Raw genomic sequence first — 11,832 nt, 5'->3', positions numbered from 1 at the left:
AAATGGAATTATACTCCTAAGGAATTTTACGCTAGTGAAGCACGGCATTTTAAAGGAATCAAAGTGTATCGTCTGGTAGCATTGCGTTATCTTTCTCCCAATAAGGCAGAATAACAAATTTTAAACTCATCTTTATATTAACGTTCTAAGTTAATACGATATTTTGTAAGCTTTTAAATAGTTTTTTGGCTTATTTTATCCTCCGTAAAAGCTAAAACTTTCCTTCTTTTATCGTGGTAATTTGACCCATAATTGTTATATAAGAAATTCAATATTATTAACGATAAATTTGTGTTTATAAAGTTTTGATAATTGGTAGATGGGCTCTCAAAACGGCCAGTTAATAATTATACTCCATAGCTAAAGTACTATCAAAATAAAGAAGCTCTAACATTATAAGATTTCAAAAAAATTTAAACAATTTTAATCCGTTAATTAAGTTTAAATTTCTTTCAACGCTTAATAGCTTAAATATTATTAACGGAACCGTTAAGTTACGAAGAATTGCAAAATCTGATAAATGTTTTAAAAGTGAAAATGAAAGAACAGTTTCTTCGAAACAAAAATTAAAAAAAAAACTAAGAGAATCCTCAGCTTGGGCAAAGTTTAAACTGGAACTTGAAGATGCTTTGACGAAGCGCACAAAAAGCACTGTAGAAGCCTACACGTTTCCGTTCAAAACCTTGAGTGCTTAATCTTTACTAGATACAATCCAACTTACAAGTGAGTTTCCATTATTATTTCAGATGAAATAAATTCCAGTTAAGCATTTTTTATAAAAGGGAAAACCTTGTAAAGATAAATTTAAAATTGTCTTATGGAAACTAAAATGAAATTGTCGTTACACTGTTGGTTTCAATCTTATAAATCCGAAAGAGTTAGTGAAAGAGGGCATTGGATCGTGGCAAAGACCGGTTTGTGGCTACCGGCGACAGTTGACGATAATTATTCGACACTTTAAGCAAAAACCATTTTAAACGCTAAAGAGAGAGAGAACCACGAAACCCTAGACGTTCAGGTTTGTAACATGTGGAGCTTAATCTCCGTCCTACTAGACATTCCGGTTAATAGTATCTTTGCACTTTAAGCGCCTTTGGCTGAACTGCCTGGTAATTGCGAAAGCTGGTTTGTTTTTGTATTTAAAATTCTTTATTTTGTGTAAAATTGAAGAATAGGAAAAATGATTTTCGTCCTTGGAAAGCCTCTTTAAACTTTTATTTAGCGTTAAAGCTTTCGAATTTAAGCGGGATGTATTTAAAATGATATTGCGCTATCGACGCTTAGGTGATGATAGATAAGTGAGAAGATTTCGGACTGGCATTATTGAGCCAGTGGAAGCCGCCTTTTCGAGATCGCGCGAGCTGCCGGTTATTATTTAAGTCTCTTCTGAGCCCCGAAGACAGTCGCTGATGGAAGTCCATTGCTAATTTCACGTTTTTCACTTCCTGCTTCACGACACGCAACAACGTACGGTAAAATTCATTTTTTACTCGCCTTTCTCAACTCAATCAAATTAACGAATTGAAAACCGTGACGAAGCAAACCAAAAGTATAATTGAAAGCTAACTACTTAACATACGTCCTTGTTACTTCGAAAATGTAGTATAATTTTTTGACAGACGTCGCATTATCGCGTCCATAGCGCGTTTTATCGGTATTTTCCATTTTAAATGTAAACAGTTCGGCGCTCTCTTAAACTTTGGTCAATTTCTAAGTTTTTATCGCGAATTTAAAGTTAGGGATTTGAGTTTTTAGATGATCAAATAACTGTTTAGTTTATTAAAGAACGCGTTAGAAAATGTCCTCTCAATATTTGTCTGCCTGGGATTACGTGGTGTTCGCGGTGACCCTGTTCAGTTCATCCTTAATCGGGGTGTATTACGCGTGGAAATTACGAAACGCGGCGGACAGCAACGCGTTTATGAATCAAGCCAAAGGCTTGGGCGTCTTTCCCATCGCACTGTCCATGTCCGCGTCCATCATGTCCTCCGTTCACGTTCTCGGAACTCCCGCCGAGATGTTCCAGCATTCGACCCAGTACTGGGCGTCGAACGCCGGCTCCATTGTGGCCATCATTTTCATTAATTATACCATGATACCAATGATTTACAGTCTTAAACTAACCAGTATCAACAAGGTTGGTGTTATACGTTCTCGTTTCTGGGCATTGTTGCTGGCTTCGTGGCTTTTGGTTTGTTTCGAGGTGTGGGCTATAACTTCGCTACGACTTTTAACCGACAGTTGGTGGATACTTTTCGTTTGTTCTGAGATTTCGAATTAGAGTACGCTCGCGTAAGCCTTTGTCAGTGGGGTGGTGAAGTGGTTAGCATTCTCGCTACGCAGCAAGGAGAGCCCGGTTCTATCCTAGCTTGTGGCAGAGGGTGAAAACCCTGAACCACTCCTTCCGCGTTGAGTTTTTAAGCTATATCCCTGCAGTTTAACTCGGCCACCGGTAATTAGCTTAATAAGTCACTAATTGATTTAAGCTTGCGTTGTTAATCGCGTATTAACTTAGCTGATTATTATTTAATTGTTTCAATACTGTCCCGTCGAATAGTCTGGCTTGTTTTAAATAGAGTAACAAGATTTTCGGAGAAAAACATGTGAATAGTTCTATTTATTGTAAAAAGTGTACTCTTTTAGTTTTATATCAAGCGAAAAGTATCCAGCTAACGCGAGAAGGGCTGGTTAGGATTTAATTTTTAATGCAAATAATCCACTCTTTGCCTTCGAATGTACTGGAAACTTAATAGTCCACTACAGAAACGGAATGGCAGCTTTATAAACAATGACGGTGACGTACGGGCGTGAATAACCTTCGGGTTTTCTTCGCGGTAAATTTAGCGTTTAATATTTAATACTACGTTTTAAATTACAAAATTTATTATATTCGCCAAATATATAAAAAGATTCCAACGAATGACATTCCCGTCTTGTAGCAAAAATGTCCGGCTCCGGGACGCTTTCCCTGACGGACTACATTGTATTCTTCCTGCTCCTGGTTGGATCGTCGCTGGTGGGAGTGTATTACGCGTGGAAGAGCAGAAAACAAAGTGACACCAAAGAGTATTTAACCGGAGATCCTTCCGTGGGGGTCATTCCGGTGACCTTGTCCTTGGTAGCCAGTTTGGTGTCGTCGCTCATGGTCTTAGGTATCCCCGCTGAGATGTATACTCATTCGACTCAGTACTGGATATCCAATCTTGGCGCCATTGTGGGAATCCTCATTACAGATCGGATCTTCTTACCCGTTTTTTATCCTCAAAAGTTAACGAGTATCAACAAGGTATCGACGTTTTGCATCAATCCGTTCGCTCTCTTTGTCAACCTAGAATTTAAAATGGTTTTTTTCTTGCTTTTGGGTCGGGTTTATATTTCAATGCTGCTTAACGTCGTTCAAGGTCCATTTATTCGAGCCAATGTTTTTCGCCAACTTTTTTAGCGAGCTCAGTTTTCTACTAAAGTTTTCAAAACACGTTCACACACTCCAAGAAATCTTGACTAGAAATCCCCAAAATATCAAATTACATTAACAAAGTTGCATAAAATAATATTTTCATTTAGTTTTTTAAATAACGAAAATTATCCGGTTTAAATTTTTGGAGCTAGGCCTCGGTCATAAAAAGGCCTGTGTTAAAAAAATCTTAAAATGTTTCCCCATTCATACGGGTTTGCTACTCGTGTTGACCAATAATATTTTGAAAATTGTTGGCTCGTGTGAATAGGTCCTTAGAAATGGCTCCGCTTTTTGTAAATGTGTTTCGAGCTAGGTCTAAAATATGTTTGAGTCGACTCAACCTCGTTTTCTTAACTTCAGTATCTCTTGAAACGATTTGAATTTCCCGGACTTCGCATCGTTTCTTCATTATCCTTTATCTTATCCAACGTAAGATATATCTGAAAATCCCGCTAATTAAACTCGTCGTAATTAACTTAACTGTTTTGTTTAGATTTTAATTTCTGGGACAGTTATATATGGACCAGCCTTGGCCATTAGCTCTGGTGCGTAAGAAAAATAAACCATTACGGCAGCTTTCTAACCAGTGTTTATTCGACTTTCGTAGTGACTCCGATGTCAATAGAGACTTCTATAGTAGCGGTTGGATTAGTTTGTACATTTTACACCACTGTGGTATGTCAAAACACCTATCGTAAATTAGAAACAAGATTTAATTATATATAAATTCATTAGGGTGGGATGAAAGCTGTGATATGGACTGACGTCCTTCAAATGGGCGTAATGTTAGCTGGAATGCTGATGGTGGCCATAAAGGTACGTCATTGAAGGGGAACATCCAAGCTTTTCCAAATATGGCCTTATTTGCGTATCAAAAGATTAACAAGACGTTCAATATACTAACACGTACCTTTCTTTGTCTTGAAAAACTAGCTTTTGGCCCAAAAAGTTGAATCAAAAAATAACGCCAGGTGTTTGGGTTTGAATTTTCGCCGCCATCTTAGGGGCTGCCGCCAGCGCCCCCAACCCCGTATGAGCGATTTGCGAACTATCCTTACTTTTCAAATCACGCAATTTAGGCTTAGGTCTCTTATAATTGGAACACACCGCGCGTGCAAAACAAATTTTCCGTGTCTTCAGCAGCGCGCGCTTTTACGTTGTTTTTCTGTCTCACCGACTTCTCACCAGGTGTCGCGGCGGACGCGCACTTTTCGATTTCCCGAAATTTCTTTGTTTTATTAAAAATTAACCACTCAATATTTTTTGATGCGGTTTCCGCCATAAATTTTAGTTTTTAATGGGCTATAGGGCTATTTAACTGGTTAAAGCTTGACCCTTCCCCTTTAACAAACGAGGATTCTTGCTAGTGGATACCATTATGTGGAAAAATAGTGGTGTCATGTAGGTCACCCAGCGTTTTATTCAGTCGAAGGCTAAAGGGTCTCATCAAGTAGAGTTTCCCCGTACACCGATTAATAATCAGCTAGAATAATAGGCAGTGTTAACCGATCACACGAAGTGATTAGCCTCTCAGTGTTAACCGATTACACGAAGTTATCAACCCCTCAGTGTTACCGATTACACGAAGTTATCAACCCCTCAGTGTTACCGATTACACGAAGTGATTAGCCCCTCAGTGTTAACCGATTACACGAAGTGATAAATCCCTCAGTGTTACCGATTACACGAAGTGATTAGCCCCTCAGTGTTAACCGATTACACGAAGTGATTAGCCCCTCAGTGTTAACCGATTACACGAAGTTATCAACCCCTCAGTGTTTACCGATTACACGAAGTTATCAACCCCTCAGTGTTACCGATTACACGAAGTTATCAACCCCTCAGTGTTAACCGATTACACAAAGTTATCAACCCCTCAGTGTTAACCGATTACACAAAGTTATCAACCCCTCAGTGTTACCGATTATTACACGAAGTTATCAACCCCTCAGTGTTAACCGATTACACAAAGTTATCAACCCCTCAGTGTTACCGATTATTACACGAAGTTATCAACCCCTCAGTGTTACCGATTATTACACGAAGTGATCAGCCCCTCAGTGTTAACCGATCACACGAAGTGTTTAGCATCTCGAAAGGACTCTCGTTTCTTTAAATAATCCAATAATGTTGTATACACACAGGGCACTATGAGAGCGGGTGGATTTTCCAAAGTTTGGGAAACGGCTTCCGAAGGGAATCTAGTGCAATTTAACAAGTTAGAATTATTCTTTTTACACGCCTTACTGGTATTTTGATGAAAATGTATATTATTACGCAGCTGGTCCTTCGACACGATACACGGAGCACCGACTATATGGGAGACGTCACTGGGAATGTTGGTGCTTTGGGCGGGCACATTCTCTACTAACCAAATGTGCGTTCAGCGATACTGTAGCTTGCCGACTCTCTTCCAAGCGAAACTGTAATTTAAATTAAATTGTATACGTCACAGTCTTAGCGAGTAATTAACGAGATACACGAATCGTAGATGTATGTACATAAGCATCCCTTGTACTGCCATATTTCTGGGCCTGTCTTGTTACTGCGGAGTGGCCATTTTCGCCAACTACTTCAGATGCGATCCTTTACTCTTGGGGAACATTTCCAAAGCTGATCAGGTATATCGTAATCCTCAATCGCTATCATCGTAATTAATCAAGGCCCATGCATGCTCGAGGAAAATATATTTTTTCTGGTCCTTCGAATTCGCCGCAAACTCCCGCTAGGTGCGCATGTACGTCGAATCTACTGCTCAGGACTTGTATATAGCATAGGCCATGGTCACCTAGGCTACGCAGCTTCGTAGGCCAGCGTTTGAAGAATAAAACTATTTATTCTTATAAATCTCAATATTTATATTACATTATTTTAAAATCGAAGTATTAGTTAAGCTATATATATTGTTTAAAGTTGTATATTTTGGCAATATTCACATGGAAATATATCGATTTTTAAATAATGGAATATAAATATTGAGAGTTGCAGCTAGGAGCAACAAACACAAGGAGAACGCAGCTAGCCTTTAAACACGCTAACGCAGTGTTGCGTACGAATTTCATTGGACGAGTGTTTACACTGAACGTTTTACGGGCGGGGGGAAGACAATTTCCGAATTTTTTTTCCTTCCGACGGCAGCAGGCGCTAAAGCGTCTAGCCAATGAAAACTGTACAGAAGAAAATCCACGACTTTTGACGGGTTGTGTTCTCCTTATGTGGGAAGTGCTGTGTTTGTTGCTCCTAGTTTGCAGCCACTACCGGCCGTAGCTCACGTGATTTAATCACTATACAAGGCCTGAGCAGTAGATTCGACGTACATGCGCACCTAGCGGGAATTTGCGACGAATTCGAATGACCAATATTTTTTCGAGCATGCACGGACCTTGATTAATTACGTAGGTAAATTCGAATTTCATCAATCTTAATTCAATCTTCGATTATATTTGCTAGCTTATGCCCTATTTTGTGGTCGATGCTTTGGGCTACCTACCGGGACTCTCAGGGTTATTTATAGCTGCTGTTTTCAGCGGATCCTTAAGGTAATTATATTTGAACCCTACCATAAGTATATAAAATGTCTCTTACTTGAGAAGTATAATATTTCCCTCGAAACGTGTACCTTTGTCATTAGTCTGCCCAAGGTACACCTTTCATTTTTTGGAAATGAATATTTTTAATCTTCCTCTCGTAAGAGTCGTAGATTCTTTTGATATCACATACATTTGCGTTTATTTCAACAGTACTTTATCATCCGCGTTGAATTCAATGACGATACTAACGTGGGATGACTTTTTGAAGAAATTCTGTAAAGTTTCTGGAAAGTGCGAGATTTTACTTACCAAATTAATAGGTATTATATCACGCTAAAAGTGACATAATTACCAAAAGTGTCAATCGGACCTATTTCATAATGAATGTTACTAGCGAAATACAAGTTGGAAGGGGAGAAGGGAAAGTAGGCCTTGGGGAGGGAAGGAAGTTAAAACCAACAATTAACGGCTCCTAGTGAGGAAGGGAGGAACTAAGTAGCAGTGGTCAAAGTTAGTATTTTTTAATTTTTCGTCGTTCTGTGGAGATGCTATCGCCATCTACCTAGTACCTACGATATAATACCATAGACCTAAAAAATATTCAGAAAGGCGACAATAAATAGTCTTTTATGTGGTCGATCTCGAGTCGAGCATTCATTACGAAAGTACAGGGATTGTCACACTTTTGGTAATTATGTCACTTTTGATCACGCTTTATCATAGACTATAAAATGACGAAGTATTTTAAAATGTAAATGTTCTTAAAAAGCTTTGGTATTTGGAGTGATTACCATCGGAGTGGCCTTTTTGGCCCAAAGAATGGGGTCCGTTCTCGAGGTAAGATAAAATTGGTGTACTTACCGATGGTATTTATTAAGAAAGATATTTGTAACAGATGGTATTGCTACTATCAGGAGCTATTGTCGGTCCCCAAATGGGGACTTTCTTCCTGGGAGCCTTGTGTCCTTTTGCTAATGGAAAGGTGATTTGCAATTTGCAATTTTATTGTTAAAAACGTAATATTTTGACAAGGTTCGTTTGTCGATTCCAGAGCGTAATGGTTGCCTTCGTAACCGGACTGTTATTTTGCATGGCTTTTAATGTCTACACTATAGTTGAAAGTCGTCCGCCGAGAAGATTGACTACTTATGTCGACGGCTGTTCCGCTTTCAATGGGACGTCGGCCTTGTGGACGGACGTTTTGCAAACTGATGCCTTCTTAAATTTCACGGCCCCAACACCACCTTTATCCGAGTTTGTACTACCATGTAGAAAACGTAAGTAGTTTTGTTGTAAAACAATTTGAAGATGTCACCGTGATGCCAGTGGTGATGGGGCTGACAAAAAAAGATGACGTCAAGGGATCAGATATTTCAGCTGTTGCTCTTGTTTTGACGTCATTACGCTGTTTCAAGTGCTATTTAAGACACCCCTGGCATCACTGTGACGCCTTCAATGTGTATTACAATACGACTCCTTACCTTTTCCCCATGGTACCAGGTACCACTTTTTCAGTCGACGGAAAGTATTAGCTAACCACTCATTTCTATTAAGTAGAGTTAACGAACGCAACTTCCTACTGAACATATCTCCATTCTTCATGCCTTTTATTGGCTGGTGTATCACCTTCGTGGTGGGACTCGTCGGTAGTTTACTCACAGGTATAAAATAAAGGCTGTAAACTTGTAAATGGTGCTTCCAACGGGCAATTGTTCAGGTTATTCAAGACGTAATTTTCAGAGAACTTAAAGTAATCAATTAGTCAGATCATGTTTATACATTATATTCCCATCGTCCAGATACCTGATCTCCAACTGTATCTGATTCACTATACCTAGGAGCAACAAACACAGCAACCCACATAAGGAGAACGCAGCTAGCAGTATTGCGTACAAAGGACATCGCACTTCGTTTATGGGAGTTGGCTTAAGACAGATTTTTTTCAAATTGAAACATGTTGTTAGGCTTGATCAAAGGAGCAAAATTGTCCATTGCCATTTTTCCCTAGCTCCTATAGTTTGTCCAGTATCAGCGGTCAAAAGTGGACGAAACCCAGTTTAGTATATTTGTTAAAAGAAGTCACGGCCCATTGGTTAGCGCTCTACGTTCGCGCGTCGCTAGTCCGGGCTCACTATAAATACAGTTTTCTTGCCAAGATTTTTACATCCATTATTCATTATTTCTTTTCTCGCAAATTATTATTCGATGAATTTTCGTGCGTGGAATTATTTATTTTTCAATATTTTATGAGCAAAAATAAAATAAAACATACCATAAAAGAAATACTTAAAAAATCAGAATATATATGATTAACCGTTTCGTTGAATCCCACATTCAACTTTCGCTGATAGGAACGAAACAGTCGCACCACAACAGATCAAACACTTATTTATCGATTTTAGTCACACAATCGTCTAAAGTCATGACTCAATATGAAACTATCTATTTTCTGAGTTCGTTCATCGTGCGATCAGAACGAAACCAAATCCGACGAACCACGAAACTTGGCAAGAAAACTCTATTAATAGTGAGCCCGGATTTGCGAATTCTTTTAACAAATGGACTATACTAAGTTTCGTCCACTTTTGACCGCTGATACTAGACAAACTATAAGAGCTAGGGGAAAATGGCAATGGACAATTTTGCTCCTTTGATCAAGCCTAACAACATGTTTCAATTTGAAAAAATCTGTCGAAAGCCAAATCCCATAGAAGAAGTGCGATGTCCTTTCATTGGAAGAATCTTTATGTTGAACGTTTTAAGAAAAGGGGGAAGAAAATTTCGGAATTTTCCCCATCCGACGGCAGCAGGCGCTAAAGCGTCTAACCAATGAAAAATGCACACCAGAAAATAGACGACCTGTGACGGATTGCGTTCTCCTTGTGTGGGGTGCTGTGTTTGTCTCTCCTATAGTATACTAAGTAACCCATTTGAACAGATCTGATATATTTAATCTTGCTAGATGCGGTTAGCTGAACGGTTATCTGACTTATGCGTTTAGTTGGTATATTATTTTTATATCAAAAGTCAAAACTTCAGGTACATAGACTGGGATCGCCCTTTTGCGGCTCATCAGTACTGTGTAGGAACTCTGGCTTTTCTCGAAAATCTGCCGATATCAGTAAATTTAATAAACATCTAATATACATATAGGACACTCAGGATGTTTGTTGTAAATAATCTTGTGGAAAGTAAATCCAAGTAAACAGTCATTAAATTTTTTAAAGGAATTTAAACCGGGAATATATAGGAATCTGAAATCTGCTCACAAACTGTCTAACGGGTTACAATTAATTCAGATTAGTTATTTTCTCAGTTCAGATAACGCCACTGACATCTGAGAATCTGTTGGAAGCACTGCTGGTAAGCATGAGTAAATGTATGTGATATTTTAGGCTGCAGTAACATGGAGTACTTAGATCCGGCGTATCTGAGTCCTGTAGTCAGACGATTTGCTGGGAAGGCCAAACCCGACAGCACCGTAGACAACGAGAAACTTCCAAAAACGAAAACCAACGAAATTCCCGTATGAATATATTATTTCTTTAGCAATACCAAGAATGAATCCAAGTGTACAGAGAATATGTGGAAGAAAAACCACGCCCCTCCACCAATACTCTCGATATTATTTCCTCGTGAAAACGGCAACTATAAATAATAATCAGCTAGGTTAATACCCATGGCACCTCCTTAGGCCTATGTTAGCAAGCGACTTTTAAAGCCATATTAATTCAGGTGGCCGGGTTACAAAGCGTAGTAGGGTGGTGTAAGCCCTTCACAAAACGCGAGCCAACAGCTCTCTACAATTACTATTTATGGAAGTTTTTATGGAAAGGGGAAACCAAAACCCTTTAAACAGGTGGTAGAGAGCTCGCAAACTCAACGCGGAAGGAGTTGTTCCGAGTTTTCATCCATTACCACAGGCTGGGATCAAACCTGGCTCGTCTTGCCGCGAGGTGAAAGTGCTAACCACTTCACTCCATATACTCTCTGCTAACTTGAATACATTATTGGTGGTACCTTTTGATAGTTCTAATGAAACTAAACTTGTTTGGATGCAGATTTCAAGCATAAATATGAAAGAACGATCTCCGGAAAGGGATAACAATGGTTTCGTGAAAGACGGTCAACACTATTTTTGACAACACATCTAAAAATACGAGATTTTAATGATCAGTTTTTAAAATGTCGTTCACGTCGACAAAGCGTGATTCATGGATTTCCAAAATTAAGTAGTTTTTATTTATCCTCCTTAGAAAGGGAGAGCATCACTTATGGAAATATGCTTTTAATTGTCGATCCATTGACTAATGACGTATGCAGCTAATTTAAGTAATTAAAATTTACGAAAATGTTAAAACGTTAAATAAATTATTATTAAAACACATATTTTAACTAAAGACAGAAAATTTGAATACCTAAAAATCAGTTATGGGAGCCTATAAGATTGCATTTTCTAAAAATACGATGATGTAACGATATTTCCAACGACCATCTGATCAGGTTATTCAGTAGATCAGATTAATCTGTTATATTCCCCTCACCCAACAATCTGATATGGAAGTGGTAGCTGTCTCATTATCTTAAGTAAGGAATCTGAATTGATTTGTTATACCATGTTCGCACGGAGAAGCTAGGGTAACCTAGGAGGATCAAATAACCCTCCTAGGTGAGCATTTTTACAGTCCGAACGCTCCGCGAAAAGACGGACGAAAAAACCGGAGGCGAACATCTTCGAGGTCCGCCTCCGGTTTTCTGTAAACCTAGGGGGGTGAGATACCAAGAATTTTCTTCGGTGCGAACAATTGACGGATTACGGGAAGTCCAGTTCCGAGAACTTATGCA

At 38.9% G+C, this 11,832-nt stretch overlaps 1 protein-coding gene across 1 annotated transcript; it reads left to right on the top strand.

Moving 5' to 3' along the window:
* Positions 1-1,000: 1,000 nt before the first annotated feature.
* On the top strand, positions 1,001-11,338 carry LOC149922365 (sodium-coupled monocarboxylate transporter 1-like). The gene is made up of 17 exons (XM_090163362.1): positions 1,001-1,018; positions 2,940-3,286; positions 3,818-3,886; positions 3,951-4,002; positions 4,065-4,132; positions 4,193-4,273; positions 5,602-5,675; positions 5,739-5,882; positions 5,949-6,078; positions 6,908-6,996; positions 7,198-7,307; positions 7,757-7,824; positions 7,883-7,969; positions 8,039-8,241; positions 8,545-8,648; positions 10,383-10,513; positions 11,049-11,338. The coding sequence occupies exons 2-17, from the start codon at positions 2,945-2,947 to the stop codon at positions 11,127-11,129; spliced, it is 1,833 nt and encodes a 610-aa protein (XP_090019488.1). The 5' UTR covers positions 1,001-1,018; positions 2,940-2,944; the 3' UTR covers positions 11,130-11,338.
* The last annotated feature ends 494 nt before the right edge of the window (positions 11,339-11,832 follow it).

The sequence above is a fragment of the Leiobunum rupestre genome, chromosome 11, assembly GCF_980474605.1.
Source record: "Leiobunum rupestre chromosome 11, qqLeiRupe1.1.hap1, whole genome shotgun sequence".
NCBI classification, from domain to species: Eukaryota; Metazoa; Arthropoda; class Arachnida; order Opiliones; family Sclerosomatidae; genus Leiobunum; species Leiobunum rupestre.
Note: the sequence above shows the minus strand (reverse complement) of the source record. Positions and strands in the feature narration are given on the sequence as shown.

Coding starts and splice junctions, on each gene's coding strand:
- LOC149922365 (XM_090163362.1), top strand. CDS start 2,945: ATGTCCGGCTCCGGGACGCTTTCCCTGACGGACTACATTGTATTCTTC. Junction 4,133..4,192: donor GTACATTTTACACCACTGTG/GTATGTCAAAAC, acceptor TAAATTCATTAG/GGTGGGATGAAAGCTGTGAT. Junction 10,514..11,048: donor CGAAAACCAACGAAATTCCC/GTATGAATATAT, acceptor GTTTGGATGCAG/ATTTCAAGCATAAATATGAA.